The sequence below is a fragment of the Rana temporaria genome, chromosome 4, assembly GCF_905171775.1.
Source record: "Rana temporaria chromosome 4, aRanTem1.1, whole genome shotgun sequence".
Lineage (NCBI taxonomy): Eukaryota > Metazoa > Chordata > Amphibia > Anura > Ranidae > Rana > Rana temporaria.
The window spans coordinates 38,999,131-39,026,183 of NC_053492.1; the positions used below are offsets into that span (position 1 = coordinate 38,999,131).

A 27,053-nucleotide genomic window follows, 5' to 3' on the forward strand; every position below is an offset into this window, starting at 1 on the left:
AAAAAATTAGACTTTAATACTACTTTGAATGTCTTTTCTTCCAACCTTGCAATGACCATTTTTAACCTTAAAGCGGTAGTTCCCCCTCAAAAAAATGTTTACGATTAGATTGATGCTCATTTTGTCTAGGGGAATCGGCCAATTTTTTTTAAAAACGAAGCAGTACTTACTGTTTTAGAGATACATCTTCTCCGCCGCTTCCGGGTATGGTCTTCGGCACTGGGTGTTCCTTCTTGATTGACAGGCTTCCGACGGTCGCATCTATCGCGTCACGATTTTCCGAAAGTAGCCGAACGTCGGTGCGCAGGCGCCGTATAGAGCCGTGCCGACGTTCGGCTTCTTTCGGCATCTCGTGACGCGCTGTATGCATCGGTCGGATGCCTGTCAATCAAGTAGGAACGCCCAGTCCCGACCATCATACCCGGAAGCGGCGGTGAGAACACATATAGGAAACGGTATGTAAGGACGTATTTTTTTATAAAAACCAGCCGATTGTAATAGTCATTAATCTCATAAATGCAATGTTAAAAGTTTATTTTTAGGAAAACCTCCACTTTAAAGAGATTGTCAAGCAAAAAACGACATACCAATACAACAGTTTTACATTGCATTTCTTTTAAGTAATTGCTTCTCTTTTGAATTTTTCAGTTTCCCGAAGTGTCACTTTACCTCTTGCTGTTTTACCAAGAATGCATCAACAAGATTCCTCTGGTCATTGACATCCAGTTCTATCCTTTGGGTGGTAAAGGTCTCCCTAATAAACGTATGCATTTCTATTTGGTTTTTAATGACCTTCCTGTGAGTTCCAGGCAACCAACGTAATATTGATGGAAATGCATTATACAGCTGCCAAAACAAAAAGGAACATGAAATATACAGTACTGCACACTAAAATATTATTAATGAGCACATTAATGGACTTAATTTGAGAAATATTATATCTGTCAGTTAAACTTCAAAATAAAATGAAGTACCTGAATTTGACCTTGCTTGCAGTACCAGCACAGCAGAGTTCATAGGGAGGGAAAAGCAGCACAAGGGTTTGGCGAAGAACAAGACCTGTAAGTCAATAGCGGCTGGTGCTCAACATTTTGGGGGGGGGGCGCAAACAAACTGAAAAAAAAAACGTTGAGCACAGCCACTGTGCCCATAAATTGCCGCCACTGTGCCATCAAATGCAGCTACAGTGCCCACCAGTTGCCAACACTGTGTACATCAATTGCCACTACAAAGTGTAGACCTGATTGGTTGCTTCTGCAAATTCTAGAATGGCCTATATCAAGAATTGAATTTAGTTGCTTACCATAGCTGCTGGACTGCCAAGGATTTGGATATTTTCCATGTATATATTCAAAAGCCTCAGATATGTTGAATCTTCATAATCAAATCGATGGCTCAGCAATATGGAAACAACTATGTTGGCCACCGCAGCGTTCATAGTCATGGTGTGATCAAATGGTTCTCCTACAATTAGGACACAAAGAAAATGGATGTTACTGAAATGAAAATCCATAGTGTATGTGGGTTTAGCTTTTCCTAAATCATAAGGCCCCTTCCACATGGGGCGGGCTCTGTTGGTGTCCACTTGCTTAGCAGGCGATCGGCCTGCTGATACCCCTTGAGCAGGTGTATGGCTGGTCCGTATCCACTCTGCTTATGCAGACACGGTCTGCTCTCCTCTATGGGAGGTCTGATGTAAATGGATTGCCTGTCCGTTTACACTTCATTACCATCCGATCCGCTCCACCAGAAGAATGGGGAACGAATCCCCCCAAAAATAGAACCTGTTTTATAATTTTCTTATTGTTAAAAAAACTATAGACAAAAAACGATCGTCTGTGGGGAAATCCATCTGTCAAAAATCCACGCATGCTCAGAATCAAGTCGACGCATGCTCGGAAGCATTGAACTTCATTTTTCTCGGCACTTCGTTGTGTTTTACGTCTCCGCGTTGGACACAATTAAATTTTTAAGCAATGGTGTGTAGGTAAGACTAATGAAAGTCAGCTTTATCGGATATCTGATGAAAAAATCCATCGGTTTGTTTTCATCAGACAAACCGATCGTGTGTACAGGGTATAAGAGTTAGACCCCTTTCATACTAGCGGGCCAATTGGGTGCACCTGTCAGTTTTTCAGGTGGACCCGATCTGACCTTCGAATCTGCTCTATGGAAACATGTCTGTTTCCACCCCCTCCCACCGCTGATAAACGTAATCTTGCGGCGTATCCGTTGCAGAGACCACTTTTATCTTGTAGCGGACCGCCTGCTAAAGAAGAGGATACTGGGGGTTATGGTAGCTAGCTGCTACCATAACAATCATATTCCTCTTCAAACAGAGGACATAAAACTGTGGCGGGTGGTCCGTAAGTGGTTAAAGGGTAAATTAAAGAATTCCAAATTGTGACTTGCCCACATCAAACCAAATTCTTTCGTATGGAGGTTCATAAACCTATGGCTCGGGGTAAGGAGGTTGTAATAATGTCCTTCATGGTTCAAATAACATTAATTTTGTTCAACCACAAATTTAATGGAGGTGAAGAAGTTTGTTTCTGGTAAAGTGGGATACCGGCTTTAGCTGCATTTAGTAAATCACTCAAGAGTGATGTTTACATCAAGGTGTAATCAAGGGGGTAAAGATTATTATTTAAGCACACCGATCCCTCCTCTATACATCAATATTATTTTCAGTAATCATGAAATAAAAAAGTACTAATAATAGCCATAAAAAAAGGTAATGAAAAAAGTCTCCTCTGAATTTTGTATACTGTAAATGTTGTGTCCCACCTTTTATGTATTTTTCTGTTATTGCTTTATGTCATCAAGTCATTGTGCTGAACCTCTACAGCTTGTTATTGCGTGCATTTGCTTTCCCTCTTGTTTTATGTTAGTTGATACAGCCGGTAAAAATGTAGAGCGTTTGTCGATGGAAGCTGTTTGCGAAAATCTCACATTATTTTCTAATTCATCCCAAAGGTGTTCAGTAGGTCTGTGTGAAAGCAGCTTCAGTTCTTCCACCCCAAACTCACCAACAATGTCTTTTTGGACCTGGCTTTGTGTTCCTGGACTCAATCTTTTTTTTTACGGTTTCCATGTAGTGTTAAGCCTCGTACACACGATCAGTCCATTCGATGAGAACGGTCTGAAGGACAGTTGTCATCGGTTAACCGATGAAGCTGACTGATGGTCCGTCGTGCCCACACACCATCGGTTAAATAACCGATCGTGTCAGAACGCGGTGACGTAAAACACGACGATGTGCAAAAAAAAATGAAGTTCAATGCTTGCGTAATACTTCCAAGCATGCGTCGACTTGATTTTGAGCATGCGTGGATTGTTAACCGATGGTCGTGCCTACTAACGATCGGTTTTGACCTATTGGTTAGGAATCCATCGGTTAAATTTAAAGCAAGTTGGCTTTTTTTTAACCGATGGTTAAATAACCTATGGGGCCCATCAGAACGTTGTCCTCTGTTTAACCTATCGTGTGTATGAGGCCTTAGCCATAGAGTTTAAATGACAAAAATCTTCTTTTACAGAAAGGATCTAAAAAAAAACTCTCGGACGTACCGATCGTGTGTGGGCCCCATCAGTTTTTTTCCCCATCGGTGAAAAAAAATAGAACCTGTTTTAAAATGTTCGTATGGTTAAAAAAACGATAGAAAAAAACGATCGTCTATGGGGAAATCCATCGGTCAAAAATCCACACATGTTCAGATTCAAGTCGACGCATGCTCCGAAGCATTGAACTTCATTTTTCTCAGCATGTCATAGGCCCGGATTCAGATACAACTTACGGCGTCGAATCTCCAGATACGCCGCCGTAATTTCAAATCTGCGCCGGCGTATCTTTATGCCTATTCTCAAAGGCAGATACGTTGAAAAAATAGGCTTCCTCCACTGACGTAACTAATATACGCCGGCGTATAATTGTGTGCAATTTTACGCTGGCCGCTGGGTGGCGCTTCCGTTGATTTCCGCATTGAATATGCAAATTAGCTAGATACGCTGATTCACGAACGTACGTGTGCCCGGCGTATCAAGATACGTTGTTTACGTAAGGCGTCGGACCGGCGTAAAGTTACCCCTCATAAAGCAGGGGTAAGTCATGTTAGGTATGGACGTCAGAAACATACGAACAGCGTCGTATTTTACGTCGTTTGCGTAAGTCGTCCGTGAATGGGGCTGTGCGTAGGTTACGTTCACGTCGACTAAGCATTGAGCGGGCGTAATTTACTTAAAAAATTTGTCGTGATACTGAGCATGCGCCGTTCGAAAAGAGTGTCATTTCCGTGGGGTCACCAAACATTTACATACAACACGCCCCTTATCAGCCTAGTTTGAATTAGGCAGGCTTACGCCATGTCAGATACACTACGCCGCCGTAACTTAGAGCGCAAGTTGTTTCTGAATACGGGACCTACCGCTCTAAGTTACGGCGGCATAGTGTATCTGAGATACGCTACGCCCGCCTAAAGATAGGCAGATGTTTCTGAATCCGGGCCATAGTGTTTTACATCACCGCGTTGGACACGATCGGATTTTTAACCAATGGTGTGTAGGCAAGACTGATGAAAGTCAGCTTCATCGGATATCTGATGAAAAAATCCATCGGTTCGTTTTCATCAGATGAACCGATCGTGTGTACAGGGCATAAAGGTTCCATGCACACTAGAGGTCCTCGTGATCCTCACTACATTCATGTGTCTTTGATTTTACTATAAAAGCTGACCTAAGTCTATGAGAATAACTTACAGGTTTATTTGAAAAAATACAAGCATTAAAGAAGAAAAACCTTTGAATGATTTAATCTCCTTCACCAAACAATCACATTCTTCCAAAATTCTGTCTTCAATTGTCTTCCTCCCCATTCCGAAATCTTTTAGGGACGAAATGGTGAATCTTCTCATCACTTTCCAGTTTTCACCACTGGAAAAAGTCATGCCTGGACAGGAAAAAATTGTAAATTTGTTAAGTCCATCCATGACTAATAAATGTTACTGTACATTCTAAATGAGTCCAGGTGATGTTCTTCAATACCAACGTACCTCCTGTAAGTAATACACACTAATTCAGGGTTTCTCAACTAGGGTTCTTCCAGAGGTTGCTATGGGTTCTGTGAGCAATGAGCAATTTTTGCCTCTCAGATAAGTTACCACTGACACCATTGATCTTTTTAGCTATCTGTAAGCGGGAAATTCTTTCCAATGACCACAGGGGCAGAAGCCCCGAGAAGAGGAGGATCGGAGCTGCTTTGTGCAAAACCATTGCACAGAGCAGGTAAGTATGACATATGTATTATTATTATTTTTTTTTTTTTTTTTAAACTGAACCTTTTGGGTGGCACTCCACTTTAGAAAAAAAGCCCAGAACTAGACCTAAGATTGACAATTGCTCCTGTAGACTAAAAATCCTGTTGGGTCTATTTCTATTTGAAGAAGAGGAGAATAGGGCTGGGTCCTTTCTCTCTTGATTCACACATATATACTGTATATATTAGGGATGCACCAATAATAGGATTTTTTAATACAGCTTACCTGTAAAATCCTTTTCTTGGGAATACATCACGGGACACGGAGCCTTAATTACTTATTGGGTTATGTAGTCACCACAGGTGACTGGACACTGGCAAACCCAATTAGAATTGAGTTTCTCCCCTATGTAACCCCTCCCAAATGGAGAGTAACTTAGTTTTGTAGCAAAGCGTGTCCCACTTTTAACTCTGAATAGGGGTGGCTTTTCTGTGTCCTGTGATGTATTCCCAAGAAAAGGATTTTACAGGTAAGCTGTGTTAAAAAAGAACTTAGTAAATGTATGGACCGAAGACCAAGTAGCAGCCTGAGGCCCTGTACACACGGCAGAGTTTCTCGGCAGAATTCAGCGAGAAACTCGGTCAGAGCCTGATTCTGCCGAGAAACTCTGTCGTCTGTACACTTTCGGCCCGATGGAGCCGCCGAGGAACTCGTTGAGGAAATAGAGAACATGTTCTCTATTTCCTCGTTGTTCTATGTGAGCTCTCGGCCCGCCGAGCTCCTCGGCGGCTTCAAGGCTGAACTGGCCGAGAAACTCGATGTGTTTGGCACGTCGAGTTCCTCGGCCGTGTGTACGGGGCCTTACAGATCAGAGCCATGGAGACCTGGTGATGCACAGCCCATGAAGAACCAACTGCTTTAGTCGAGGAATCTTCTTTTCGAAACCATAGGCCTAAATAATGACTCGAATCCAACATGCAATAGTAGATTTAGACGCTGCCTGACCCATCCTTGGGCCCTGTGGCAGAATAATGTAACAGCTCTAGGGAACGGGAGTGAACCACAACTGCAGTAGCAAGGTTTTTAATGTTCTTCTTTATGTGAAAATTCAGTATTAGGCCCCAGGCGTCACTCACATAAAGAAAGGCGTTGAGCTACTGAGCTTGGATGCATTACAACATGCAACCAGAGCTTAGCGTTTAAAATTATAGTATGCACTTAAAGATTCCAATGCACAACTTTATGCAAGCGATTATCAGTATTACATAGCGTCGTGCATTAGGCCACTAAGGGAGAAGGTATGAAATGCGTCAACCCTCAGCATAGAAAAGTTTAGGCGAACATGTTCCGCAACTTAGGGCATAGGCCCATAAACAGGTAGCACTTATGTCAAGCACGTAATAAATAGGCATTGTTGAGACAATTAATAATTACATATGAGAGGCAATTATAGTTCAGGTACTTTGAGAGTACACGTAGTAAATAGGAGTTGTAGCGACAACTAATAGTTGCATCTGGGAGGAAATTATAACACAGGTACTTTGATAGTACACGTAGTAAATAGGAGTATAGCTCGTAGTAAATAGGTGTTGTAGAGACAACTAATAGTTGCATATGACAGGCAATTATTGCTGAGGTAATAATAGAGTAAATGTTCCTTTAAGATATTCCTTTGCAAAGAGTCGTAGACACAACAGTCTATCCCAAGTAGTATGTTAATAGCCAAAAGCCATAAATGACAGCAATTGTTTTAGGTGAAAAGTATGCAGCAGATCTTTCTGTAGAACTACAAGTGATACAATTGCTACTTATCCGTTTGCAGGGCTTCAGTGTTTAGCAGCAAGGGACTCCATAGTGTAGGGCATCAGCAAGGAAGAACTTAGGTTGTCCTCAGCGATGGCAGGTTGGACGCAGTGAAGGTCTTTGCTAGCTGGCCATAATATTGCCCCTTGTTGTAGCGTGGCCTGTACGATACGGCTGACAATAATAGAACAGGGCTTGACTGTAGCTTGAATGCCTTTATAGGCCGGTAACAGCTGCAGTGCATCAGCACTGAAATCAAGGGAACCGCCGTGATTAGCGGCGCACTTCCGCGTTCCAAGCTGGAACGCACCACGGCGTTGGGCGATGACGTCATTGCGCAAGCACCATATGCGTTCCAGCACAGAACGCATTATAGCGCTGAAAGCGCCTGCTATAACAGAGAACAGGCAGCGCAACGGCGCCTGTTACAGATAAACAGACACGAGGCCTGCATGGCTCCCGATCCAACTGTGGACATGTGCGGCTGTGGCTTGGGCACCTCTTGCCTCTTCCATGGCTTTGTTCACTGTATTTCCAGCTGCTCTCAGATTGTTGCCATCCAACACTGTCAGGCTCTGAAAAGCCACTTCATGGGTCCTGGCATTTGAAATCCTTGTCGCTTTCTCTCCTCTCTTGACAGTACGGGCTAGACAGCTTCTGATTGATCAGCGCCATTCATGTAAAGGTGCTGACCAATTAGAATCACTGTAGTCCGTACTGTCAGCACTACAAGGAGATGACTCTAACCGCTGGAGGCTGGGAAGAGAGAGCCGCTAGAAATGCGGAAAAAGAAGCCATGGGAGAGGCAGAAGGAGCCCAAGCCACAGCCGCAGATGTCCACAGTCGGATAGGGAGTCGATTTAAGTGTAACCCGTCATACAGGGAGGTTTCCCGCACAGCTCCTATGTAAACTTTCACACAGCAAAGTATCAGTTTCATGTATCGGGAGCATTTTCATAAGTAATCGTCGTGGTAGGCGTAAATAAAAACAGGTAGATGCAAATAAAGTTTTGAAAGTTTCAGATTACCATGTCCTTTGGTGATTTCTTGGAAGAGTGGTATTATTGGCCTTCCGGAAAACTCATCAGCGTGATTTACCAATGCATCTTTTATTGTCTCATAACCACAAAGGATCACCATTGTTTCCTCTCCTATCTTGATACTGTATACTGGACCATACTTCTTAGAGAGCTGCAATTAGACCAAATGGAAATAGTATAAATAATTTACATTGTTTTAAATAATTTTATCAAAGGTTTTAAAAATACAATCATAAAGATGATACAATGATCTTTATTGTTAAAGAGTATCAACAGTAGTTAACGGCAAAACATAGAATACATCAAACATAATGCAGAATGTCGTCCAGAGTGGTTGAAACAGGTGAGGCCTGGTACACACGATAGGATTTATCCGCGGATACGGTCCTTTGCGGATTTTAATTCGATGGAGTGTACACACCATCGGATTGAAATTCGCACCGAATTCCCATCGCGGTGACGTGTTGCGCCGTCGCCGCAATGATGACGCGGCGATGTGCGCGACGCTGTCATATAAGGATATCCACGCATGCGTCAAATCATTACGACGCATGCAAGGGATGTGTTCGGACGGATCGATCCGGTGAGTCTGTACAGACCACCGGATCGATCCGCTGGTGCCGATTCCAGCGGATAGATTTGTAGACATGTCTACAAATTTTTATCTGCTGGAATTCGGAAATATCCGCGGATAAATATCCACTGGAACGTACACACCAGGGGATCTATCCGCTGAAACCGATCCGCTGAGATTTTTCAGCGGATGGATCCTCTCGTGTGTATGGGGCTTAAGGGTGTTTCGGTAAGTGGCTCAAATACAACAAGAGTCAAATAACGTCAAAAAAATCCTTCTTGGGGAGGGACTAAACCCAGTCCTGTGGGTGAAACAACAATGATGGGTCTGTCAAAGGTTCTTTCAAATTGGAGGGAGGGGGTAATGTGGAAAAAAAAATAAAAAGAGGAAGGGGTGGGTAAGGGTGGTATTGGTCAGTTGGCCAGGACTTGGATCTCTTGCCATTGAGTGTGTTATAATAATGGTGCTATTGGGGCATGAATCCAGATGGACAGTGTCCATCTGGTATGATGAGTACAGTTGTGAGGGCCGGTGTACCAGGAACAGGGAGTTAAAGGAGGTTAAACAATCCTGTAGTCTTGTACAGTTTGAGTTCTTTTGTCTATTGTTTCCTTCTACTCTCGTGGGTCAGATTCCCGTCAGCTATTAGGATTTTAAACTTAAATAAGCCTGGAGTATTCTGCTGATTCTTTAAGGCCCCATGCACAAACTCGAGTTCAGAGGCATTTGGGCATTTTTTTCAACTGCCCCTGAATACATTTAATGTTATCCTATGTGTCCATGCACACAATCACGTTTTTTGGCATTTTAAAGCAGTTGGGTTTATGTCCGTTTTTTCAGATGCAAAATTTTGGGTTCAGAAGCGTTTTATTTTTGCGTTTTAAACTTTGGGAGGGTCTACAATGTCTTTGAGATAAGCACTGACAGCCGCAAACGCGGTAAAACGCCGCAAAACGCCGCACAATTCGCGGCAAAACCAGGCGTTTTAAACGCCGGTTTTTGCCTTTGAAAACGTGAGTTTAGAGGTGTTTGTAATTGCTTCTCGTGTGCATGGGGCCTTAAGTTCCTCCAGCATGCCCTGTCCCCACAAAGGATATTAGTTATTATTATATATTATTTTTTGTTTATCTACCTGAACTTACAGTTAATTCTTGCATCATACTTCTGATGAGTTGACAGGATCAAGTTTTTTAGGCTGCCAAGACAGTTCGGCTCCCACAATCTACATCTATTACGTATCTGCATGTGTATATATGATTATGTATGAGTATTATATACATTTATTTTACCAATCATGTTTATTTGTATTTTTATGTGTCAGCTCCTTTACATATGGTGTTATTATAAAAAAAATTGTATCAAGCATTTCATGATTTTGAACTGTTCGATTTTGATCGTAAAATTTATTTTATACTCTATGTACTATCTTTTGCAGCGATGCTCCTCAATTAAAGTCCCATTCTTCTTCTTTTTTTTTTTGCATATACCGTATTTTTCGCACCATAAGATGCACCTGACTATAAGACGCACCTAGGTTTTGGAGGAGGAAACAAAGAAAAAAAAATTCTGACCCATACAGAAGACTGGCAAATAAAATGTACATTAGCCAGTGGACAGTATGTTAGCCAGTGGTATTCCTATAATAAATAAAGATACATCAGTGTTTATGTGAGTATAATCTGATGAGGCCATACAGTGTAGATCTATAGCAGGATGTCTCCCATGTTCCTATGGATATATAGGACAGTATGCACACACCTTTGTCATAATACAAGCAAAGTTATTGAACTAAGAAAAGGTGAGAAACAGTGTAGTTAGCCGTGTCTTGTTCCATCTATCCAAGTACCTAGCACGATCTCCACATAAATACTCTGATAAAAATCCTCCCATAATGTACATACCGCATATTTCAGCATTATACCACACACGCCTCTTCTCCATCTCATTGCCCATCCCATTCATTCTGGCAGTTGGCCCTGCCTCCCTCTGCCACCATTGGCTTGTAGCAGCCCGGGAGGAGGCGTTCCCAGAAACATCATGAGTATGGGCGAGTATGGCCGTACGGACTCTTGCGTCACCCCACGTCATGCTAGCAGCGCCGTAAATGGAGGCGACGCGGCATTGCCTTGGGTGGGCCGTCTTCTGGTCAGCTGGAGTGAGAGAGGGCAGCCCGAGTAGGTGGTGTGTCCTGTGTGTGTGCCCGGAGCGAGCGGCGGCAGCGACTCCTGCTCAATATTAGCTCCATAAGACGCAGGGGCACTTTTCCCCATTTTTGGTGGGGGAAAAGTGTGTCTTATGGAGCGAAAAATACGGTATGTATATTAGGGATGGAGGATTGTCACTGCAGTTGAGTCAGGTCACATCTCTTCTTTTTCCTTTTATATTTCGGGATTCTACCTATCTGTTATTTCTGCATCTTTTGTGGGAGTCAGCATTACCTCATGCATGGTTTTATACGGCTGCTCCGAGTCCAGGATGTGCATATTTCCAATGATCGGTAAAGGAGTGGGTCCAGGAGGAAAGTTGGGGGTCCTTCTTTTCCATCCAAATAAGGCAATGGCCAGCAATACACAGAGAATAATTGATAGAAAAAATGTAACTGGATCAGCGATCTGCATTTTGCCAGTAAGGTCTGGTTGGGATAAAAAAAATAAAAATAAGATTTTCAATTTATCAACTCATTAAACAAGACATTGATTTGTTTGATGCAGCACAACAAACAAGGGTTTCTGAAGCTGAATTCCAGATAACCAGCCAAATATACAGTATCTCACAAAAGTGAGTACACCCCTCACATTTCTGAAAATATTTTATTATTTCTTTTCATGTGACAACACTGAAGAAATGACACTTTGCTACAATGTAAAGTAGTGAGTGCACAGCTTGTATAACAGTGTAAATTTGCTGTCCCCTCAAAATAACTCAACACACAGCCATTAATGTCTAAACCGCTGGCAACAAAAGTAAGTACACCCCTAAGTATAAAGGTTCAAATTGGGCACAATTAGCCATTTTCCCTTCCCTGGGTCACGTGACTTGTTAGTGTTAAAAGGTCTCAGGTGTGAATGGGGAGCAGGTGTGTTAAATTTGGTGTTATCGCTCTCACTCTCTCATACTGGTCACTGGAAGTTCAACACGGAACCTCATGGCAAAGAACTCTCTGAGGATCGGATAAAAAGAATTGTTGCTCTACATAATGAAGTTAGGACTTTAAGACATTGGGCCAGATTCTCATAGAATCGGTGGCAGCGTAGTGTAAGCCATTTACACCACGCCACCGCAACTTACTGGAGCAAGTGCCGTATTCTCCAAGCACTTGCTCCGTAATTTGCGGCGGCGTAGTGTAAATGGCCCGGCGTATGGCCGTGTAATTCAAAGGGGGCGGCTTGTATTCAAATTAAGCGTGCCCCCGTGCCGATCGAACTGCGCATGCGCCGGGGGGGGAAATAGCCCAATGCGCATGCTCCAGCTCACGACGGAAAACGTCAATGACGCCGACGTGAGCGTCATTAATGTAAAGTCGTATTCGCGGACGACTTAGAAAAACGGCGTAACCGACGGAAAAAGACGACGCTGACCCGACGCCATACTTAACATGGCATACGGCGGACTGGCGTAAGGTTACCCCTCATATAGCAGGGATAACATTACGCTTACGGAAACAACGTAAACGACGACGACGCGGCGCAAATTTGTTCAGGATTTGGCGTATCAGGCTCATTTGCATAGTCAAATGAGAACTGAACGTAAACGCCACCTAGCGGCCAGCGTCAAATTACATCTAAGATCCGACGGTGTAAGTGACTTACACCTGTCGGATCTACGCCGTATCTATGCGAAAATGATTCTAGGAATCATACGCATAGATACCCGGGGTCAAAAACAGAGATACGACGGTGTTTCCTGAGATACACCGTCGTATCTCTTCTGAGAATCTGGCCCATTGTTATCACAATGAATGGAGAGTAGACAATTATATGATGCCCAGGGGCGTATGTACAGAGGTTGCCACTGCGACCTGGCCCCAGACCCACGTAGCCTCCCTGTACACCTGGATAGGAGGGTGGCGGGGCAGCATCATGTAGAGGAACTGATCTCTCTATGTAGCTGCTGAATGTCTGCGGGAGGAAGAGGAGGAGAAGCGGGTATTCAGTGGCTACATTTAGGCACCGCTCCCTCTATATGACATGCTTCCCTGGCCCCCCCACCCCCACAGCAAGGGGTGCGGTAGATTTGTCATTTACTAGCCCCTTCCTTGTCTTAATGAATTGAATCAGTGATCGGTACCAATCACTGACTTTTTTGTTTTGTTTTTTATTCATTCATAGCCGAGGCATAATAAACTGTGTTTAAATAAACTTCAGTTTATGAATTAACGGGAAGCTTTGTACAGAGCTTTCCTGTTTATTCATTCTGTGCAACTGAGGCTGCAGAGACGGGACTGATGAATCTGTCCTCAGTCACTTACTTTGTCTCAAACATGAGACATCAGGGGTCTGTTTAGACTAAAAAAATGTTATTTAAAATATCCAAGATACTGACAAGTATAAACCAAATACAGTAATGCCTTCAAAAAGTAAAAGCCAGTTTTGGGAATCAAACGGGCTGCTACCACACTCTAAGGCCCTGTACACACGACCGGACATGTCCGCTGAAACTGGTCCGCCGACCAGTGTCAGCGGACAGATCCGATCGTGTGTACAGGCTAGCGGACAGATTTCCAGCAGACAAATGTTTCTTAGCATGCTAAGAAACATGTCCGCTGGGAAGCTGTCCGGTGGACATGTCCGCTGGTTAGTACGTCTAACCAGCGGACAGAAATCCAGCACATGCATCGAATTGATTCGACGCATGCGTGGAAGCATTGATCTCGCGCAATAGAGAACGTCGGTGTGGTCTACGTCACCGCGTTCTCTGTCCGCGCGGATTTCGGTTTGATGGTGTTTACAGCCATCAGACCGAAATCTCCCAGCGTACATGTCCGATTAAAAACAGTCCGGCCGACCGTTTTCATCGGACTGTCCGCTCGTCTGTACGGGGCCTTAGGTGCTTTATGACGTCACAAATGTTGGCTCCACCCTACGCAGTTCGTCACATATGATGTTCTTCTGCATGTGGACCACCACATATTGACTTCTCTTAATCAGAGGGTCAAATCATTCTGGAAGTGTATTTATTGCGCATACAGTAGAGGATCACTGTGGTGTGGTATCTCTAAGTGGGAAGATCTGCACCCCATTGTAGTTGGTAATTATTTTTTCTCAATACCACTCATTCCAATTTGGATGGTGGACTTTTGCATAACTACACTATTTTTGGACATTTCATATTTTCACTTTGTGATTTATGATTGCTAGTTTTTCACTTGATAAGAGGCATGGAGAAACTCACATATAGGGAAGCATCAGAGGAACTGAATGTATTCTCTCTTGAGAAGAGGAGAATAAGGGGGAATATGATCAACATGTACAAATATATAAGGGGTCTATATAGTGAACTTGGTGTTGAGTTATTCACTTTAAGGTTATCACAGAGGACAAGGGGGCACTCTTTACGTCCAGAGGAAAGGAGATTTCACCTCCAAATACGGAATGTTTTTTTCACAGTAAGAGCTGTGAAAATGTGCAATAGACTCCCTCCAGAGGTGGTTCTGGTCAGCTCAGTAGATTGCTTTAAAAAAGGTCTGAATTATTACCTAAATGTACAGAATATAACTGGGTACTAACATTTATAGGTAAAGTTGATCCAGGGCAAATCCGATTGCCTCTCGGAGGAATAAGGAAGGATTTTTTCCCCTCCTGTAGCAAATTGGATCATGCTCTGCTGGGGTTTTTCACCTTCTTCTGGAAAAACTGTGGGTGAAGGATTGTGTATATGAAATTATATGTTTTTTTTTTTTTTTTTATTGGTTGAACTAGATGGACTTGTGTCTGTTTTCTTTTTTTTTTTCAACTTTAATATTTTTTTTATTGAGGTTACAGAATTGAATACAAAGAAAAAACTTAAGCCGCGTACACACGATCAGTCCATCCGATGAGAACGGAACGACGGACCGTTGTCATAGGTTAACCGATGAAGCTGACTGATGGTCCGTCGCGCCTACACACCATCGGTTAAAAAAACGATCGTGTCAGAACGCGGTGACGTAAAACAAAACGACATGCTGAAAAAAAATGAAGTTCAATGCTTCCAAGCATGCGTCGACTTGATTCTGAGCATGCGTGGATTTTTACACGATGGTTGTGCCTACTAACAATCGGTTTTGACCTATCGGTTAGCAATCCATCGGTTAAATTTTAAAGCAAGTTGGCTTTTTTTTAACCGAAGGTTAAATAACCTATGGGGCCCACACACGATCGATTTGGACCGATGAAAACGGTCCATCAGACCGTTGTGCTCTGGTTAACCTATCGTGTGTACGAGGCCTTATGCTCTCATTTTCAATAATAATAATAACAAATGACTGTTAGAAGCAAGCGAGTATAGTCATGTTTCTCGATCGATGTGACATATGACTAATACTGCCCTATTTAACCCAATGGGTAAAGAGCACTTTTTGCAATTCGGCACTGCATCGCTTTAACTGACAATTGCGCGGTCGTGCGACGTGGTTCCCAAACTAAATTGATGTCCTTTTTTCCCCACAAATAGAGCTTTCTTTTGGTGGTATTTGATCACCTCTGTTTTTTATTTTTTTTGCACTATAAACAAAAATCGACAATTTTGAAAAAAAAAGCAATATTTTTAACTTTTTACTATTATAAATATCCTCCAAAAATATATATATATATAAAAAAAAAAACTTTTTTCCTCAGTTTAGGCCGATTCTTCTACATATTTTTGGTAAAAAAATCGTAATAAGCGTTTACTGATCGGTTTGCGCAAAAGTTAAAGGCCCGGATTCACGTAGCACTTACGCCGACGTATCTCGAGATACGCCGGGTAAGTGTAAATGTGCGCCGTCGTATCTGTGCGCCATGCCCACAGAACTAGAAAATAGGCTTCCTACGACCGACGTAAGTTTCTTACGCCGTCGTATCGTGGGCGCATATTTACGCTGGCCGCAAGGGGCGCTGCCATTGATTTACGATTTGAATATGCAAATGAGTGAGATACACCGATTCACGAACGTACTTGCGCCCGGCACATTAATATACGCGGTTTACGTAAGGCTAACGTCCGGCGTATAGTTATTCCCCATCTATGAGGCGCAACTCATGCAAAGGTATGGACCAGGGAACAGCCGTCGTATTTTACGTCGTTTACATAGTAGTACGTGAATAGGGATGGGCGTAGGTTACGTTCACGTCATAGGCAGTGATTCGACGTATCTTAGGCGTTCGTTCCGACATGATTCTGAGCATGCGCACTGGGACACGTCCATGAGCCGGCGCATGCGCCGTTCGTTATTCGTATCTTGATGGCGCTCGGCCCATCATTTACATGGGGTCACGCCCCATTAGCATGGCTCACGCCCACTGCCACTTACGACGAGTTATGCCGAGGGAACCCAGCGTACATTTGGGAGCAAGTGCTTTGTGAATACTGTGCTCCCCGCTCTGCGCTACATCAGCGTAGCGTAGATTCAATACGCTACGCCGGCATAACTATGCGCCGCGGTATGTGAATCTGGGCCATACAGAATAAGGGATAGTTTTATGGCATTTTTATTAATATTTTCTTTTTACTAGTAATGGCGGCGATCATCGATTTGTATCGTGACTGCGACATTATGGAGGACACACTGGACACTCTTGGCGCTATTTTGGGACCATTCACATTTACACAGCGATCAGTGCTATAAATATGCACTGATTACTGTGTAAATGTGATTGGCAGTGAAGGGGTTGACCAGGAGGGGGCACTGAAGGGGTTAGGTGTGTCCTATGGAAGTGTTCTAACTGTAGGGGGGGGTGGGCTACGTGTGTCATGACCCTGATCACCGCTCCCGATTACAGGGAGCTGTGATCAGTGTCCTGTCACTAGAAAGAATGGAGAAATGCTTGTTTACAATAGCATTTCCTTGTTCTTCCTCTCCTTGAGACGATCGCGGGTATCCCCGCAGACATGGAGTCTGCGGGAACCGCGATCACACTCATGGAGCTCGTGGGGCGGTGCAGCGTGCACATGCCCTCAATGCCGCATCTTAAAGGCGACGTTCAGGTACGTTGATATGCCTGTCTGCGCCATTCTGCCAAAGTATATCGGCGTGAGCCGGTCGGCAAGTGGTTAAGCGTAGCACTTGTTTTATTTGTATATTTACCAATATATATCTGTTAGTGTGCTAGAAGCTAGAAGTTTATTATACCTTGGAGCACTTGTTGGTCCCACCCCATGCCCCAGTACTTGCTGCCAATGCTGCTCTCCAGGAAAGTGCAGGGACAAAGGTTAAGCAGCCTCAGATTTCACTGAACAATGACAGCGGTGACTTTGCCAAGTAACCACTTCCCCTCTGGAGCAAACTTTTCATTTTGTATTAAATGAGCATTTTTGCTATAAAATTGCTGAATACTCCCAGAACAATATATATACAGTATTTTCTGAATTTAGAGATTTTATACAATTAAAGGGCTGTAGTTGAAATTTTTACCCAAAATAGGCAATTGTTTACATACAGTACACATGTACACCCTAGGCTCATTTCATTATGTTAGACCCCTTTCACACCGAAGGCAGTTTTCAGGCAAATTAGCGCTAGAAATAGCACCTGTAAAGCACCTGAAAACTGCCTCTCATGCCTCCCGTGTGTGAAAGCCTGAGTGCTTTCACACGGGGTAGCCACTAGGGTTGCCACTGTCCGGGATTCACCCAGACAGTTCGGGTTTGAAATCATGTGTCTGGGTTTCAAACTGCCTGAAACCCCGACACATTATTCAGACTGGGCTATGGCTTGCCAGCAGGGTTGTTGGCTGCAGTTGTCTGCCAACACTCTAATCTTTGGCGCTGTGGCTCAGAAAGTGGGGTGGGAAATTTGAAGTCCAGTAGCCTCAGATACATCTGATTAGAGATGCTGACTGCCAAGGGGTGAATGCGGTCACCATCCATCCCTTTATATGACTGAAATCTCCCCCTTTCTCTCTCCTGCCTCTGAATGAGTACACTAAGGAAAATCAGAGTTCTCAGAGCACCCCTTACATCAGAGTTCCCCTTTACATCCGAAACCACAGTGTTCCCCCTTACATCAGAGTCCCCTTCGTACATCCAAGTTCTCTGTGTTTCCCCTTAAATCAGGGTTCCCAGAGCATCCCTTACTTCAGAGTCCCTTACAGTATAAGATAACTGTGTGGATTCAGATGTAAAAGGGTAACTCTGTGGACTCTGGTGTAAAGGGGGACTAATGTGATTAACTTCATATGATTAGAAATGTTACTTAATCACTTCAGCCCCAGAAGAATTTACCCCCTTCCCTGACCAGAGCATTTTTTGCGATTTGGCACTGCGTTGATTTAACTGACAATTGCGTGATCGTGCGACGTAGCTCCCATACAAAATTGGCGTCCTTTTTTTTTTCACAAATAGAGGTTTTTTTTGGTGGTATCACCTCTGCGGTTTTAATTTTTTGTGCTATAAACAAAAATAGAGCGACAATTTTGAAAAAAGCTATATTTTTTACTTTTTGCTAAAATAAATATTCCCCAGAAATATAAAAAAAAAATGTTTTTTTTCCACAGTTCAGGTCGATATGTATTCTTCTACATATTTTTGGTAAAAAACAAAACAAAACAATAAGTTTATATTGAGTGGTTTGCGCAAAAGTTATAGCGCCTACAAAATAGGAGATAGTTTTATAGCATTTTAACTACTATTTTTTTCTACTGGTAATGGCAGCGATCTGCGATTTTTAACGTGACTGCAACATTATGGCGGACATATCGGACACTTTTGATGCTATTTTGGGACCATTGTCATTTATATAGCGATCAAGGCTATAAAAATGCACTGATTACTGTGTAAATGACACTGGCAGGGAAGGGGTTAAACACTAGGGGGCGCTAAAGGGGTTAAGTGTGTCCTAAGGAGTGTTTCTAACTGTGTGGGGGATGGGCTAGCAGTAGGGTGACCACATTTCCAAACTACAATTCAGGGACACCCCACCCTTCCCAAAAATCAGCTTGTGCTGTAACTTATCACAGCACAGTGATTGGACACAAGAGGCTGGATTTATGATTTCTCCAATCACAAACAGGGGGCGGGGATTGTGCTCCTTCAGGTATTCCTGGCCAGGACAAGTGGTGATGTGGCAGCCTTTTTTGGGAGTATCAGATTGGCCCGGGGGTGGCTGTTTCAGTTTCATTCCGGGACACTGTATTGTCCTGGAATGAAGGTGCCCGGGACAGACCTGCAAAATGCGGGACTGTCCCGGGCAATCCAGGACATGTGGTCACCCTAGCTAGCAGTGACACGACACTGATCACTGTTCCCGATGACAGGGAGCAGACGATCAGTGTCCTGTCACTAGGCAGAACAGGGAGATGCATCCCCCCGTTCTGCCTCTCTGTGGCCTGATCGTGGGACACCGGTGGACATCAAGTTTGCGGGTCCCGTGGGAACGGTCACGGAGACCGCAGCGGGCACAAGCCCACAGTGCCGCGATCTAAAGGGGACGTATCTGTACGCCTATTTGCCCAGCCGAGCCATTGTGCCTGCGTACATCATCATGCGCTGGTTGGCATGTGGTTAATTGCAAAATATACGTATAGTTTATACTCTAAAAAAAAATATCTGCATGCCGCTAAAGTTTTCGGGTTTGACTTGAAGAAAAAGGTGACAACTAGGGTGACCACATTTCCAAACTACCATTCAGGGACACCCCCCTTCCCAAAAATCAGCTTGTGCTGTAGCGAATCACAGCACAGTGATTGGACACAAGAGGCCGGATTTATGATTTCTCCAATCACAAGCAGGGGGCGGGGACTGTGCTCCTCCAGGCATTCCCGGCCAGGACAAGTACTGTTAGTGAGTAAAGCAGTGATGTGGTAGCAGGGGTCAAGTCCTGGGAAAAAAGTGTGGGAACTCCCACCCAAGATCCACTTCCCCACCAAAAAAAATAAAAATGATACGCTCATATGCATAATTACTAAACCGCATGTTTGTCATTGTTCCCAGGAGACATTGTGGAGGTCTGCCGCAAGTTATCGCAGGATTTAGAAAGAACTTTAAGCAAGTTCTTTCTAAATCCTGTGATAACTCGCGGCAGACCTCCGCAATGTCTCCTGGGAACAATGACAAAAGCTCCCAGGAGACATTGCGGCATCGAGGAAGTGACGGAAAACCCGATGACTCTATACCCGATTAATCCATATACAGGAAGCGGCCAGTAACATAAAGGATTACTAAGGCCTCGTACACACGACCGAACATGTCTGCTGAAACTGGTCCGCGGACATGTTCGGTCGTGTGTACGGCCGACCGGACAATTTTCCGGCGGATCGGACAGGTTTCCAGCGGACAAATGTTTCTTAGCATGCTAAGAAACATGTCCGCTGGAAGCCTGTCCGTCGGACATGTTCGGTCGTCTGTACGACTTACCGGACATGTCCGCTCGGCCGAAGGCCCTCGCATGCGTCAAAGTGATTCGACGCATGCGTGGAAGCATTGACCTTCCAGGGTCATCGTCGCGGCGACGGCACGGCCATGTCACCGCGTTCGCTGTCCACGCGGAATTTGGTCAAAATCCGGCAGCGGACATGTCCGATGAAAACGGTCCGGCGGACCGTTTTCATCGGATTGTCCGCCCGTGTGTACGAGGCCTAAGGTTCGCCTGCCCCTGACAGTGACTCGAGCTGGGCATCGCCGCTTAGTGAAGGATTGGCTCGGCTGCTCTAGTCCTGCAAAGGGAACTGCGTTCCTGCTGTGAAAAAAGTGCACGTTCCCGCAGGACTTGAGCCCTGTGTGGTAGCCTTTTTTGGGGGCATTAGTTTGGCTTGGGGGGTGGCTGTGTCCATTTCATTCCAGGACACTGTATTGTCCTGAAATGAAGGTGCCCGGGACAGACCTGCAAAATGCGTGACTGTCCCAGGCAATCCGGGACACGTGGTCACCCTAGCATAAGGTGACCAGACTTTTAAAATGAAATCCGGGGACATATTTTTTCTTTACTAGTAATGGCGGCAATCAACGACTCTCTGCCCGTCGCCACCCACCTCACAGCCTCTCAAGTCTTACTCTTCGGGCCCCGGCTACTACTGGATGGGGAGTGGAGGAAGATCAGTCCGCCAGGGAAGGCAAGGAGATAGGCAGGGGGCTGGCCAGGATTTGAGCCAAGGCAGAAGAACATGCGAGTGGAGCTGAATGGGCATGCGCCCAAACTGAATAAATATTCCTTCCGCTCCGACCAGCACATGATCATCAGAAAGGGGCACAGATAATGAGAAAAATACAACCCCCCTATAGGCACGGCGGAGCGGGGGGGTGTAATTCAATTTTTTTTATTTTAATTCTGCACTGACTGGGGTGGATTCAGGTACGACTTGCGTCCTCTTACGGAGGCGCAGTGTACCGTTTTAACGCTGCACCTCCGTTAATTTGTGCTCCGTAGTAGCACAAAGTAGTAGTAGCTCCGTAATTTGTGTGGGCACTCCCTAAAACTGCCCGGCGTAAGGGCGCGTAATTTAAATGATCCCGTAGGGGGCGTGGATCATTTAAATTAGGCGCGTTCCCGCGCCGAACGTAGTGCGCATGCTCCGTCGGGAAACTTTCCCGACGTGCATTGCGGCAAATGACGTCGCAAGGACGTCATATGCTTTAACGTGAACGTGAATGGCGCTGGATTCACTTACGCAAACTACGTAATTTTCAAACATCGCGACGCGGGAACGACAGGTAGACTTAGCATTGGCTGCCCCTGCTAATAGCAGGAGCAGCCTTACGCGGAACCCGACGAACGCAAACGACGTAAAATGCATACGCAGGGCGCGCGTAGGGTTGTGGATCGGCGTATCCAATTTGCATAATCTACGCTGACCACTACGGGAACGCCACCTAGCGGCCATCGTAAGAATGCAGCCTACGATACGACGGCATAAGAGCCTTATGCCAGTCATATCTTAGGCTGCAGTCGGCGTAACAAGCTTTCTGAATACAGAAAAGTCGTTACACCAGCGCAACTAAGCAATTGCGCTGCGTAACTATGGTTACGCAGACGCAATTGCTTACTGAATCCACCCCAGTGTCTTTGAAATTGCCCCTGCCCCCTATTAAATCCAATCTGGGGACAAAACCAGGGACAGACTTGGTCCGGGGACAATGTCCTCAATCAGGGGACTGTCCCCTGAAACTGGGGATGTCTGGTCACCCTACCCTAGCAGCCACGGTCCGTATTCCAAAAGGGTCCTGTGCATGTTTGGGTCTGGTTTAGGTGCGAATTCAGGCAAAACAATTCGGACCTGATTTGCACCCGAACCAGTGAACAGGAACCCATCGGACCCCATGCTGGGAACCGCGGCTGCACATGTGTGAACCCGTCCTTACAAAGCTGAGCATTTTTTTTTGCATTGGCTATATTCTGGAAAAGGTGAACCTAGCCTTTATCGGTGTGCTCTAGATGAGGTCCTAATAATACTTTGTACAAGGGCGAATCTATATCACTTTTAATATGGGACAGTATCCTGCTCACTCTAGACACTGCAATTTGGCATTGCATGCTATTAATAAATCTCTTATCTACAGTCAGTCCGCAGTAGTAGTGTATGTTGTGTACTCACGTCTTTGTCAGCGTGTTAATCCAAGCGACTTTCCTTTTTTTTCTCTTTACAATCATTGAAGGTTTTCTAGCACTTCCGGCATGTTAGAGGCCTCTGTGTGCTGGATTCAGCAGCTGTCCCCCCTCCCTCCCTCCTCTTACGTCATTGTAGTGCGTGTACTGCTCAGTCTTCGGTCTGCACACAACTGTTATCAATTTCTTTTCCGATCTATCTCTTCTGATTGATTAGTCGACAAGCTACGCCACAAATCGTAAAGTGGATTTTGATTGATAGTTAACCACTTAAGGACCGAGCCTCTTTCTGAGATTTGGCGTTTACAAGTTAAAAACATTTTTTTTGCTAGAAAATTACTTAGAACCCCCGAACATTATATTATTATTTTTCTAACACCCTAGAGAATAAAATGGTGGTTGTTGCTAAACTTTTTGTCACATTGTATTTGCGCAGCGGTCTTAAAAGCGTGCTTTTTTGCAAAAGAAAATCACCTTTTTGAATTAAAAAATAAGACAACAGTAAAGTTAGCCCATTTTTTTTTATGTTGTGAAAGATAATGTTATGCCGAGTAAATTGATACCTAAAATGTCACGCTTCAAAGTTGCGCCCGTTCGTGGAATGGCAACAAACTACTACCCTGAGGCTGCATTCACACCTGAGCGTCGGTCGTTCGGTCGTTTTTTTCGTCGTTGTCGCGCTAGTCGCTTGAATCGAGCGTTTCCAGTACTTTCTATGGGAAATGGAAACGCTCAAATACGCCCAAACCGCCCGATACGCGCGACAAAAAAGGGTCCGGAACTTGTTTGAGCTTCAGTCGTTCGGCATCAGGCGTATCGGCGTGCAGATGTGAACCATCTCCATAGGGTATAATGTATTTTTTTCCCTCTAGCGTATTTGAGCGACAAAACGCTCAGGTGTACGGCTCCATTCACACCTAGGCGTTTTGTCGTCTGTAGCGTGACGCTATTGCAGCCTGACATACGCTGGAGGGGTGATTTAACATTGTCGGCTATGGAGATGGTTCACATCTCCACGCCGAAACGCCGTACGCCTGAAGCTCAAAACAAGTCCCAGACCCTTTTTTCTGTCGGCTTTCGGCGTTCGGCATAGCCGACAATGTTAATCACCCCTCCGGCGTATGTTAGACTTACAAAACGCCGCGTTTTGTCGCAGCAAATCGCGGGACAAAACGCTGCAATTTGTCACGGCAAATCGCGGTAAAATACGCCGCATTCAGGTGTGAATGCAGCCTGAATGCAGCCTTAAAAATCTCCATAGGCGCTGTTTAAAAAATTCTACAGGTTGCATGTTTTGAGTTACAGAGGAGGTCTAGAGCTAGAATTATTGCCCTAACGATCTAACGATGGCAGATATACCTCACATGTGTGGTTTGAACACCGTTTTAATATGCGGGCGCTGCTCACGTATGTGTTCGCTTCTGCGCGCAAGTTTGCCGGTACGGGGCGATTTCATTTTTTTATTATTTATTTTACTGTATTTTATTTATTTTGACACTGTTAAAAAAAAAAACTAAAATTTGGGTGACTTTTAATCCTATTATAAGGAATGTAAACATTCCTTGTAATAGAAAAAAGCATGACAGGTTCTCTTAAATATGATAAGGAAAAAAAGACTGCGCTAAACAAATATAAATGACATCAATAAAGATCAAAGGCAGCAATTAAAAGCGATAAACACAGATAACATAGTACCAAAATAAATTGCGCCAATGAAACAAACCAGCAACACAGTGCCAGTGCTTAATAAAGAGAAACAAAGTCACTGAACCCCAATACTAGTAGCATAATAGGGGTATAAATAATAAAAAAAAGTCCCAAATGGTAGGAGGGGATCAAGGCAGGCCCCGCAAACAGGATAAAACAGCACCACTGTAAGAATGACTTCTTGTGAGGAAGCTGTATGTAAACACAGCTTCCCCGTCCTTCACTGTGGCGGCGTCATCAATCATGTGATCCTTTTTATAGGGTGACACAATCAATGACGTCACACCTACAGCCACACCCCCTACAGTTGTAAACACATTTTAGGTCACACATAACCCCTTCAGCGCCCCCTGTGGTTAACTCCCAAACTGCAACTGTCATTTTCACAGTAAACAATGCAATTTAAATGCATTTTTTGCTGTGAAAATGACAATAGTCCCAAAAATTTGTCAAAATTGTCCGAAGTGTCCGCCATAATGTCGCAGTCACGAAAAAAAAACGCTGATTGCCGCCATTAGTAGTAAAAAAAAAAATTATTAATAAAAATGCAATAAACCTATCCCCTATTTTGTAAACGCTATAAATTTTGCGTAAACCAACCGATAAGCGCTTATTGCGATTTTTTTTACCAAAAATAGGTAGAAGAATACGTATCGGCCTAAACTGAGGAAAAAATATGTTTTTTTATATATTTTTGGGGGATTTTTATTATAGCAAAAAGTAAAAAATATTGCATTTTTTTCAAAATTGTCGCTCTATTTTGTTTATAGCGCAAAAAAAAAAAAATGCAGAGGTGATCAAATACCACCAAAAGAAAGCTCTATTTGTGGGGAAAAAAGGACGCCAATTTTGTTTGGGAGCCACGGCGCAATTGTCTGTTAAAGCGACGCAGTGCCAAATCGCAAAAACTGGCCGGGTCCTTTAGCTGCATTTTGGTCCGGGTCTTAAGTGGTTAATCCTTGCAATGTACATACAGCCCTAATGTAAGGCTGTGTAAGTTGGACTTCAAAGAAAAAAAACAGATCAGCAGTTTTTCACAAATGTCCTCTCTCTCATTGCAAATCTGCTCAGTTTGGATCTACTTTGACCTACATGGATCAGTTCATTCATCCCAATTGGTTGTTGTAAAATCATAAAATGAACATATAAAAAGCATAAAAAATAAAGTGAAATTCTACCTGTAAATTACATAAGCGATGTGAGAGTCTTACCTTAATGCTACCGGTGAGACACACTTCAACCTCCAAGTAACTCACAATGACTCCATTTCAATGTATGTGAAGTGATAAGGAAATATATGTATAACCTGTAGTAGAGCAAAAGGGCACATTCTCGGCAGGGAAGTCTAAAGTTACAGCACATGAGAAACCTATACAACATAAATATAATAGGGGGGGGGGGGTGTAATGGTGCTTGCAAATAATAAAGTGAATAACATATAAATAATACTAATAACAATTCATGTTAATAAATAAATAATGATCTTCCAAGTGATAAAATTCAATTTCAAGTGAGTATATCCACCATTTGCTGTGTGTCTAAATGTGTTCCACTAAAATCAAGAATACCGCCCAACATCAATAAGTTCATGTGGAGGGTAATGAGAGTGAATTAATAATAAAATTACCTAATAGGTAACCCAACGTGCCAACGTAAGCACAGTTTAAATGTGGTCAGAATAAAAATTCATAGACCTCAAAAAATAATAATACATAAATATGTAGAAATCTATAAAGTGCTAAATCCAAAAAAGTGCATAGTGAAAAAATAAATAGAATAAATAATGAATAAAGTCCAATAAAAATGTGTAGGCAAAATTCCTTAAAACAGAAATGTCCAATAACATGCATAGGGGGAATAAGAACCCAATCAATAATAATTAATGCAGTGAAAACATGTCCCAATATAATCCACAAGGGATCTGTCACGGAAGCATGAATCAGACGTACAACAACAGATACATGAAATAGGAAGGCTTTATTAAAAACCAAACAGCAAGGTTAAAGTCCAATTGGATGATCAACAGTCAGCAGAGTCTTCCACCGGAGCCAGGGTCGATAGCCAGGAATGACCGTTGAGAGTCAGCCAAGCCGGAGTCCATATACAAGAGAGAATTGGTGAGATGAAGCCGGGGATCAGGAGCCAGAATGATCGTCCGTGGGAGCCGGGTCGGTAACCAAGAGCAGCAGCACAATCTCAGGAGCATGTGTAAACAAGAGGACCAAGCAAGGAAATGCAGCAGCAGCCCTCATATATATATGCAAGGCATCCAGCTCCTCCCAGTGGGAAGGAGGAGCCGCAGGGTGTGGTAAGTTATAAGAACCCCAGGAAGCAAGATGGCTGCTAGCACATGTCAGTGATAAGAAGCCTGCAAGGAGGTAAGACCATGACAGGATCAGACACAGAAAAATGTCATGGAAAAATAAATAAATAAACAGCGTGTCCAGTGCAGAAAAATAATCTTGAACACAAGAAAGAATTAATTTGATCATCAAGATTTTCTAAGTGCAAATGTTCTCCAAAAAGTCCATAGATACTTCAGTGCAAGATACCAAGCATGCACACGTGATTGAAACAACAAACGCCAAGCTTTCCACAGTGTCAGATGAGTGTATTCACTAGCACCTTACCTTAAAAAGGCTTATAACAAGACTATAGGAATACTGCTCAATGCATGTCCCAGCGTCAGCCAGCAGATCTGATCCCAAAATAGAAGGCTCACAAGGTCCCAGTACAGGCACTCAAAAGGAGAATAAGGAAGCCTCCATAGTGTAAAATCAATGGCATTTTAATAAATAAAAACAAGTATCACTCACAAAATTAAGCTGTAATGAACAGCATGTAACTGCAGCATGTGTCTCTGCTCTGAGGCCACGAGCGGATGACGTCACCAGCACCCTCCTTCTTCCTCACGCGTATCGTGACAACCAACGTCACTTAATCATAGGATCAACATAAATGCT

At 43.8% G+C, this 27,053-nt stretch overlaps 1 protein-coding gene across 2 annotated transcripts in view; it reads right to left on the bottom strand.

Annotated features, from left to right (window-relative positions):
- The window catches only part of LOC120936139 (cytochrome P450 2C5-like), a 46,560-nt gene extending 21,151 nt beyond the window's left edge, over positions 1–25,409 (bottom strand). The window contains exons 1-6 of one of the 2 annotated variants that reach the window (XM_040348275.1): positions 25,302–25,409; positions 11,108–11,301; positions 8,084–8,246; positions 4,796–4,945; positions 1,304–1,464; positions 670–846 (exon numbers count right to left, since the gene is read on the bottom strand). In XM_040348275.1, coding sequence (XP_040204209.1) covers positions 670–846; positions 1,304–1,464; positions 4,796–4,945; positions 8,084–8,246; positions 11,108–11,287 — 831 coding nt within the window. In that variant the 5' untranslated portion in view covers positions 11,288–11,301; positions 25,302–25,409. Of the gene's footprint in view, positions 1–669; positions 847–1,303; positions 1,465–4,795; positions 4,946–8,083; positions 8,247–11,107; positions 11,302–22,372; positions 22,497–25,301 lie in introns of those variants that run through there. The other variant, XM_040348274.1, reaches the window with a different exon arrangement.
- Positions 25,410–27,053: the final 1,644 nt, after the last annotated feature.